The sequence below is a fragment of the Halyomorpha halys genome, unplaced genomic scaffold (assembly GCF_000696795.3).
Source record: "Halyomorpha halys isolate HHAL.00 unplaced genomic scaffold, Hhal_1.1 Scaffold306.1, whole genome shotgun sequence".
Lineage (NCBI taxonomy): Eukaryota > Metazoa > Arthropoda > Insecta > Hemiptera > Pentatomidae > Halyomorpha > Halyomorpha halys.
The window spans coordinates 330,098-340,819 of NW_027106917.1; the positions used below are offsets into that span (position 1 = coordinate 330,098).

Genomic DNA, 10,722 nt, shown 5'->3' on the forward strand with positions numbered 1-10,722 from the left:
TTATCAGTTATCAATTTTTTATCATTTATGATTTAATTCAATATTTTGTATAATTCTAAATTTGTTTGTATACTATTCCTTTTTAATTGAATGTTACTCTAAATGTTTTTGTTATCTCTTTTGTTCTATAGCCCTGATGAAGACCTGAAACCCAGGTCGAAACGTCAGCATAAAATAAATAAATATGGTTTTGTTTATTTATGTTGTTCTTTGCTGACCGCACCCCCCGACAAACTTTTCCAATCATTAATCTACGGTCAATTATCTACACCTCATTATTTTATTATGATCAAAGTTCTCAATTGAATGTATACATACTACTATTTAACAATTTTTAATTGAACTTTTTATCGACTAAACTCATATGAATTGTTTTTTAATATTTCAAATCACTATATAAAGGAAAACACTTTTTTCCCTCACTGTATCTTGAATGTTCTAGTTGTTTTTCTGGTTAGTTCCGGTAGGTAATTTATTTTAAAGTTGCCTCTACACGTTTGGCAAACAATGGAAAAGTCGCACATGTGCTAGCGTGTGGAAGGGATAATTGGATTGGCTGGTACAAGTTGCTCTGAATTTATGGCAGACGCTAGAGATGCGACATCGATAAAAAATCATCGATGTTCAATACTAAAACATCGATTTTTTTTTTAACAATTTCTGTATCATAAAGACTGTTATGTCTTACTATGTTAGTAAACACTACGCATGCTCCGGCCAGTCAGAAGTGCTTTTTCAATCAACCAATAGGACATGGACTCCAAAAAACATCAATGTTTTAAATTATAGTTGCTTACAATACATTACCCTAAAAACATCGATGTTTTTGAACAACTATTTCAGAAACATAAGTCTGTTCCAACGATCACGCATTCTAAGGCTTGTCAGAAGTAGGTTTTGGAACTAAGAATCCAACATCGACAACAAAAAACATTGATGTTTTTAATATATCGTTGCTTACAATACTTTACCCAAAATACATCGATGTTTTTGAACAACTATTTCAGAAACATAAGCTCTGTTCCAACGATCCCACATTCTACGGCCTGTAAGAAGAGTTTTGGCAAAGATTTGTATGCAATGATATCTTAATATAGAGCAAAGATATTTTAAAACATCGTTGTTTTTCTAGTCGTAATTTATCTCTATCATGTCGATAGCTTGAAGGTTGGAGGTACTTTTTTATTCAACCATATTTTTGATAGGAATCTATTTATATACTGAAAATTTTTGGTTTTCATTTAGTTACTTTTGAAAAAAAAAAAAATGGAAAATTGGGACAAAACATCGTTGTTTAGAAAACATCGATGTCGCATCCATAGTAGACGCTTTAAGTGTCGCTTTTAGGGCACAAATCAAAGGGCGTTTCTTCCATTAAAAACTTGATCCCTGGTGTTCGAGGGATATCAATCTCCGAGTCAATGGTCAATAGGGGACTGAGAGAGTAAAACCTTAATTCAAGAAGGTCCGGTCCTCTTCTCACCGCTGGACATCGTGCAATGAGATTGAAATTTCCAAGGGAACACCAATTTTGGACTGTGTAGGAATGGAAAAAAAAATTGTTCACCAATGAGACGAGAGTGGCCCTTAACAGACCAGATGGCCATGAAAGAGTTTGGAGAAGGCCTGGAGAACAGTATAGGTAATAATAATAATTTTTTATTTTTATTTATTTAATGTAATTTACAACTGTACAAAATAATACAATAAGTAAATATGTTGTATGTTAAATATACACTTGAAAATCTTGGGAAGGAACCACCCATTGGTGGTACTTCAAACATTAATTTAAATTAGAAGGTTCCGTGACCATCTTCTTTTCAGACGCCTCGGAGGATTATCAGGGATTGTTAAGGATGAGAGATTAAGAACTAATGGGTTAGGATGGTTAAGGAGTTTGGAATGAAAAGACGCATAACTGTTTTGGGCCAAATCTGCAACGAATGGGATGTTAAGGTCTTTGTGAATGAGCTTATTTGTAACGTAATAAGGAGCATCAAGGATTTTACGTAGGATTTTGTATTGTAAGGATTGGATTGTTTGGTGGAGCCCCAGAGCTCAATTCCATATGTTCAAATTGGTCTAATTATCGTAGTGTATACTAATTTTTTGTAGTGAATGGGAAGTTTAGAGCGTTTGTCAAGTAAGTGTTGTAGCAATCGGAATCTACGAGCAGTTTCTTGTCATTTCAGTCTTGTGTGCGGATTCCAAGTAAATCTCTTGTCAAGATGGAGTCCTAAGTATCGAATCTGTTCAACAGGCGTTAGTCGAAATTTAATATTTAAAATTGTTAAAAAGTAAGTTTTTAAACTTTTTTTTTTATCAGAAGAAATATTGTAATTTATTTTAATAAAACTTGTTTACATCCAGTTTAAAAATGTTTATTACAAAACCTCTTCTTATTATGAAAAAATCGACATTCTTGTAACATTCAAATATTTCAAAGTGTTGTGATAGTGTTGTTGGTGAGATTATTTTCTCTCAATATATGGTATATTAATTTTTTTGTTTCTTTTATGTATTTTTCATCAGTTATTTTTTTTAGCCCTGTTTATTAAATGCTTTACAGTATTTTCAAGGATTAATGTTTTCCTTAAGATCATAACTCACTTACACAATACTCGTAAGCAAATGTTTTTAAGGTAGTGAATGGTGTTTAGATCAGTGATACAGATATAATATTCAGAATAAAATAAAATAATAGATATACTCACCATCAAATGTCATATATTTTTCCAATAACGTAAATTGTATTATTATGATGAGCATTGTAAACAAATAAAAAGTAAATAATAACTAAAACAAAAAAAAAAGGAATATTAGCATAACTTATTAATTATGATCAGATTTATTTTTTTTAAAAATTCTTTTATAATTTATTCATACTATTAAATACTCTGTTTATATGTGCTCTAATGGCCTCAGAACCAAAAATGCATTAACATTTTTGTAAAGCAATCTTAAAGTCTTGAATATATGACCAATATCGTTTCCAAACGCTTCCATATCAGCTATTTCTTAATTTGGTTATACAAAATGAAGTCGTGGGATAATTGGGGGCTATAGAGTTGTCTGGTCATAGAACAAGACCCGAGGTGGAAAAAGGTAAATTATTTCACCCTAAATTTTTATTATCTTAATGAAAACTATGAATAATTACTAATCAAAATTAATGAGTCTGCCAAGTATAGATCAAGGGAATAAAAAATGACAGCTATTTCTAAATATTAAAAAAAAACTTAATTTTTTATTCAAAGCTACCAACAACAATAGAAAACCTAATATAACCTCGTTTAAATTTGAGTAAATTTGCTAAAATATGATTCCAACGAGACATGTTTATGTATAACTTTTTAAATTGCAGCATTTCATAAATAGTGCAATGAAAAATTCGTGTATTATTTTGAGAAATCTATTTGGTAACTATTTGGTAGTTGTTATTTATTAGTATTATTATTTTAGAAAACTATTCCTCGTATAGATTAGCACTCAAATTAAAGCTAGTTTAGTGTATACGGTGATATTCTACCATTAATATTTTTCCTACGTCAAAGGAGGCATTTATGCCATTTTGTTTCGAACAGCCCAGTATACTTTAGCTTTGTTCACGTAACTCCTGTCTGAAAATATGTGATCGGGAGTCATCTCACCATCTCCAGAAAGGATGCAGTCGGAAGACAGCCACTCCTATCTTCTTCAGGTGGTGCCGTAGACAGTCATGTCCAGTATCAATCCTGAAGCATGCCACTGACACCAACCTTGGTAAAGTCAATGGAGGGCGTCTCTTAGGATCTAGCAATGCCGCCCAGTTCTTACCCCCACATTCTTTTCTACTCCTTTCTTCTGCTCTTTCAAGGGTAGCGCTTCGGGCCATTTCTTTCGCCATGTCCATGGTAATAGGAAGCAGCGGCTGTGGTTTGCCAGCCCCTAACCCAATATATCTTTAAAACTACCAACAACAATAGAAAACCTAAGAGAACATCACTTAAAGTAGAGTAAATTTGTTAAAATATGGGCCCTAATAGAGCTATTTACATTCAATAGTTCTCAAGATATAGCATTTTAAAGAGCAACATTTCATAAAAATGTACAGAATGTACTGATATATCAGTAGTTAGTGAATTTATTTTGAGAAATCTGTGTCTCATCAACCATCAGATCTACAGATGTCTATTAGCATTCAAATTAAAGCTAGATTAATGGGCCTGTTGCTAGTTTTAAGGATATGCAGCTCATCCTTAAAACTACCAACAACACTAGAAAATCTAAGAGAATTATTTAAAGAAGAGTAAATTTGCTGAAATATCAGCCCTAAAAGATCTATTTACGTACAATAGTTCTCCAGATATAGCTATTTTAAAAACAAAATTTCTTAAAAATCTACTGAAAGGTTAGTAGTTAGTTAATTTATTTTGAGAAATCTATATCTCAGGAACTATGTGACGTATCGATGTCTATTAGCACTCAAATAAAAACTAGTTTAATGGACTATAAAGAAGTTTATGATCTTTACCTTCGTAGGAATAGTAGTTTTCATGATTTTTGCTAAAATATATTGATTTATTGTTGTTCGGACAATAAATTTGATTTATGAAAAACTTTATTTCAGAAACCATTGGACGTAACGATGTCTGCCAGCGCTCAAATTAAAGCTAATCAAATTTACTACAAAATAGTTAATTATGATTATCTTTGTAGGAGTAGTAGATTTAATGATATTTAACAAAATAAACTCACAAAATGTTAATTTCTGGTTGTTCGTATGAAATGTTGGATTTTTAAAAAAAATACATCTCAAGATCCATAAGACGCACATATGTCTGCCAACACTCAAAATAAAGGAAATTTAACTTTCTATAAAATAGTTTATGACACTTATCTTCGTGTATGGGGTAGTAGTTTTTATGATATTCACACATGAATAAAAATGTTGTACAGAACGTACTGAAAGGTCAGTAGTTAGTGAATTTATTTTGAAAAATCTATATCTATAAAAATCTAAAACCATTTGACGTACAGATGCCTATTAGCACTTAAATTAAAGCTAATTTAATGAGCTATGATGTGGTTTATGATGTTTATCTTCGTAGGAGTAGTAGTTTTCATGATATTAGCTAAAATAAATTGATTTATTGTTGTTCAAACACATTTTCATTTGCCAAATTTATATTCATATGGGAATATCATAAAAACTACAACTCCTGCGAAGATAAGTGTCATAAACTACTTTATAGTAAGTTAAATTTCCTTTATTTTGAGTGTTGGCGTTTTGAGTGTTGAATATGTGCGTCCTACGGATCTAGAGATATATTTTTTCAAAATTCCAACATTTTATACGAACAACTAGAAATTAACATTTTGTGAGTTTATTTTGTCAAATATCATAAAAACTACTACTCCTACAAAGATAAACATAATAAACTATTTTTTTGTAAATTTTACAAGCTTTAATTTGAGCGCTGGCTGTACGTCCAATGGTTTCTGAAATGAAGTTTTTCATAAATCAAATTTATTGTCCAAACAACAATAAATCATTATATTTTAGCAAAAATCATGAAAACTACTATTCCTACGAAGGTAAAGGTCATAAACTTCTTTATAGTCCATTAAACTAGCTTTAATTTGAGTGCTAATAGACATCGGTACGTCACATAGTTCCTGAGATATAGATTTCTCAAAATAAATTAACTAACTACTAACCTTTCAGTAGATTTTTAAGTAATTTAGTTTTTAAAAAAGCTATATCTCGAGAACTATTGGACGTAAATAGCTCTTTTAAGGCTAATATTTCAGAAAATTTACTCTTCTTTAAATAATTCTCTTAGATTTTCTAGTATTATTGGTAGTTTTTAAGATATAGAGCTTCGAATGAAAAATCAATGTTTTCTTAAGGTTTTGAAACAGCCGCCATTTTTTCATCTCCCTACTTGGCAGACTCTTCAATTTTGACTATTGATTATACCAAGTTTTTATTGAAGTAATAAAAAATTAGGGCAAGATTACTGCCTTTTTTATCCCGGCTCTTGTACTATCACTACGCAAGCGGTAAAGGGTGTAAAATGATTACAATATTATATTAAAAATACACAGAAGTAAATGTGATGTGAGTTATAATACAACAGTATAATATATAGAGCTATCTACGTTTAATATTTCTCGAGATATAGCTGTTTGCAAAGCAACATTTAATGAAAAATCAGAAGTTAGAAAATGTATTTTGATAAATCTATATCTCAAAAACCATAAGACGTACATAAGTTTGCCAGCACTCAAAATAAAAGTAATTAAACTTACTATATAGTAGTTTATGACGTTAATATGGAGTAAAAGTTTCCATGATATTTGTCAACATACATTGATTTGTAGTTGTTCGGACAAAATTTTGTGTGCAAAATTTATTTTTACATGCGAATATAAAACCACTATGCCTACGAAGATAGAGCCATAAACTACTATATAGTGAGATAAGTTACCTGTATTTTGAGTGCTAGCAGACATGTGTGCGTCTAATGGTTCTAGAGATATATTTTTAATCAAAATTTTGTGAATTTATTTTGTTGAATATCATGAAAACTACTATTCCTTCGAAGATAAACTACTACTCCTTCGAAGATAAACTACTACTCCTTCGAAGATAAACTACTTTATAGCACAATATGTTAACTTTAATTTCAGTCCTGATTGACATATGTACATCTTATGATTCCTGAGATATAGATATGACACGATAAATTCACTAACTACTCATTTTGCAGTATATATTTAATGAAATGTTGCTTTTTAAAAACTGATTCTCGGGAACTATTGAACGAAAATCTCTATTTTGTCAAATTTAGTTAAATTCAATTAAATGGCCCATATTTTAGGAAATTTACTCTACTGCAAATGATGTTCTCTTAGATTTTCTTGTGTTGTTGGAAGTTTTAACGATTTTACAAATGTTTTGAAACAGCCGCCATTTTTTATTCCCCTTACCTATACTTGACAGGCTCATCAGTTTTGACTAGTATTTATACATAGTTTTTATTGAAGTAATCAAACATTGAGGTGAAACAACTGTTTTGTTTTTTTCTCCCTGGCTCTTGTACAAGGATAGGTATCTGGTTCTGGCTAAATCGACAACATTGGAACATTGTGGTCATGATGGATGATTTGATTTGTGACAAAGTAAGGAGCATTAAGGATTTCGGATTATAAGGATTGGATACGAGAGGAATTCGATGGTTCAGTGGAGCCCCAAAGGGAATAACTTAAAATATATAATTTATCAGCTACAGTGTAACAGAAAACCAGTTTCAATTTTTAGAGAAGTTTGTCGAGGGATGCGGTCAGCAAAGAACAACATAAATAAACAAAACCATATTTATTTATTTTATGCCGACGTTTCGACCCGAGTTTCAGGTCTTCATCAGGGCTATAGAACAAAAGAGATAACAACAACATTTAAAGCAACATACAATTGAAAAGGAATAGTATACAAACAAATTTAGAATCATACAAAATATACTATTCCTTTTCAATTGTATGTTGCTCTAAATGTTGTTGTTATCTCTTTTGTTCTATAGCCCTGATGAAGACCAGAAAGCCAGGTCGAAACGTCGGCATAATATAAATAAATATGGTTTTGTTTATTTATGTTGTTCTTTGCTGACCGCATCCCTCGACAAACTTCTCGAATCATTAATCTACGGCCAACTATTTATTACTCAATTTTAGTTGTTTTTTATAATTTTTTTTAGCTCCCATGAAGCTCTGAAAATTGAGGCGAAACGTCGGCATTTATACATATAATATTATTCTAAATGATAATTTCACAGCTTACCAGTTGAAGGCCAGCAATAATTAATGCGCCGGTTCTGATTGACAAGCAACAGCAGGAATTCAACAGGGGGATGTTTAAGCCCATTATTTTTTTCGATATTTCCTTATCGAAAAATAATTTTAAACTCTTTTCTTCACTATATGAAATTCCTTAATTCACATGAAACAATTATCAAGTGTGAGATATTACATATTTGTATCTTAATAGATATTACTTATCGATATAAAACGATTATATATCGATATAAAACTTCATATTTAAAAACCAATAACCAAAACTCTCGTATTAAATGATGGAGAACTTATGAAATTGACCGGTTGTTGTAAATTCTATCCAGAGACTGATAGTAAATTATCAAAATACCCCTTTAATGACCTCGATCAGGCTGATAATTGTTACATAATTGTCAGCCATTATCAGCAAGGCTCAGCCTCTCTTCTCAAATAATCGGGTCTACTGCAGTAGAGTTCGAACAATTATAGTGTACTAGCAAAAGTAGTGTTGTGCAAGGAGGAAAACATACACAAGTGGAAAATTCACTAATACAGGTATCGTTTTCTATATAATTTTATAAATACTGAAATATCTTCTTTTATCCAGATATCTATAATTAGTTATATCAAAAATATCCATATAGTCCACACTTTTTGTTTGTTTGTTAGTTTTGAAAGGGCGTTTAACAGCCTGGTCATCAACGCCCGTTGGTTGTTGGCTTTGGTAAGGCCTAGTTGTTTTAGTCATAGCTTTGGTATGGTGTACTGATCCGCACCAATTATAATTAAATTTGTGGCAATTATAATTTGTTTAATAAACGTTACAATATTGGAAAGGATGGTGAAAGGCAGATAACTGACTGTTCTAATTTTAAAAATAAGGCAGGTTGAATAGATATTTATAATAATTAAAGGCTGGTTATTAAGTTAGTCTGATGGACGAATTTAATGACTTTTACAATTACAGATTCGTCGTTTCTCAACGCCATTGGGACATTTGTTGGTATTCCTAAATGGTTCAGAGTTGATGTGTAGTGACGACATTGTCCACACTTTTTTATCATGTTTTACCTTCCACGTTTCAGCCATCCCGACCATTCTCAGGGATCTATCAACAAACAATTTTAATTACATTTTATTCATATCTATCTTATTCATAACATCACATATCTTATTTACATACTAATTATTATACATTAAGCATTTTTACCGAACGATTTTGCATAAATTTCGACGATAATCCAGTATGTAATCATAATGAGAGAAGAGCAAAAATTAGCTATAGTTGAAACTTTTTTTTATTTTTTATTTATTTATTGATATTTACAACTGTATAAAAAATACAACAAGTAAATCTGATCATAATGACATAATGATATGATACAGAATGTAGAGAAACTACCCAGTATTAGAACTCTAAAGACAGTTTACAATATAAGGTCACGAGGCCATCTTCTTTTCAGGAGCCTCGGAGGATTGCCAGGAATGGAAGAGGAAGCAAGGTTAGAAACTAGTGGGTTTAGGTGGTTAGGGAGTTTATTATGTAAGGAATAATATCGGGTTCGGGCTAGATCGGTTACATAAGGAACATTTAGGTCTTTATGGATGGTTTTATTAGTAGTTGAATCTACTAGCTGAAATTGCCATGGAAACGATATTAATTTATCAATGATTCATTCATGAATAAGGCTCATGATAGTTTTAACTATAGCTAATTTTTGCTTTCTATAACTTATCAATTATATGAATATATGAATGAAGTTGTAGTTCAAATATTAAAATTGTAAAAAATTCTTTCAAAATAGAATTTTGATAAGTAGTCGTTTTTAATTATAGTTAGTGGTGTCACACTTATATATGTTCAAGGATCTATCAACTAATAACTTTAATTATATTTCATTATTATAAATTAATACTAAAAACATTCTCAAACATAATCTTATTTACAATATCACATTTCTTATTCACATACTAATTACAAAATTTACTATTATAACATTTTTACCGAACGTTTTTGCACATTTTGAATTTTTTACTGCACATTTTTCGACGATTTACTGGTCACTACTTATAATCATAGTTTGGCAAAAATTACCTTTAGTTGAAATTAATAGCTAAAATTGTTATGGATACGACCATGGGAATTTTAGCTATTAGTTTCAACTATAGGTTTCGCTATCTATCACTATATAAATGAATGGAGTTATAGTTCAAATATTAAAATTGTAAAAAATTCTTTAAAAATAGAATTTTAATAAGTAGTCTTTTTAATTAAAATTAGTGATGTCTATTCAAAATTAATTCAGTTATTATTTTAAAAATAAAAATATATTTTAGTTATAACAAAAATATTCATATAGTCTCACACTTATTTATGTTCAAGGATCTATCAACTAATAATTTTAATTATATTTCATTATTATAAATTAATACTAAAAACATTCTCAAACATAATCTTATTTACAATATCACATACCTTATTCATATACTAATTACAAAATTTACTATTATAACATTTAACATTTTTACCGAACGTTTTTGCACATTTAGAATTTTTTACTGCACATTTTTCGACGATTTACTGGTCACTACTTATAAGCATAGTTTGTCAAAAATTACCTTTAGTTGAAATTAATAGTTAAAATTGTTATGGATACGAAATTTATTTATCAATGGTTCTTTCATGAATAAGGGTCGTATCCATGGCAATTTTAGCTATTAGTTTCAACTATAGGTTTCGCTATCTATCACTATATAAATGAATGGAGCTATAGTTCAAATATTAAAATTGTAAAAAATTCTTTAGTAATTGAATTTTGATAAGTAGTCGTTTTTAATTAAAATTAGTGATGTCTATTCAAAATTAATTCAGTTATAATTTTAAAAATAAAAATATATTTTAGTTAT

The 10,722-nt window shown here is 30.0% G+C and overlaps 2 protein-coding genes across 2 annotated transcripts in view; one reads left to right on the forward strand and one right to left on the reverse strand.

Annotated features, from left to right (window-relative positions):
* The window catches only part of LOC106681062 (uncharacterized), a 14,428-nt gene extending 6,279 nt beyond the window's left edge, over positions 1-8,149 (reverse strand). Inside the window, exons 1-2 of the mRNA XM_067045218.1 lie at positions 7,823-8,149; positions 2,715-2,796 (exon numbers count right to left, since the gene is read on the reverse strand). Of these exons, the coding sequence (XP_066901319.1) occupies positions 2,715-2,796; positions 7,823-7,906 (166 nt within the window). The 5' untranslated portion in view covers positions 7,907-8,149. The remainder of the gene's footprint in view (positions 1-2,714; positions 2,797-7,822) is intronic.
* Positions 8,150-8,226: 77 nt separating this feature from the next.
* LOC106681061 (uncharacterized) overlaps positions 8,227-10,722 on the forward strand; it is a 19,954-nt gene continuing 17,458 nt past the window's right edge. The window contains exon 1 of the mRNA XM_067045217.1: positions 8,227-8,370. The gene's annotated coding sequence lies outside the window, so the exon portion shown is untranslated. The remainder of the gene's footprint in view (positions 8,371-10,722) is intronic.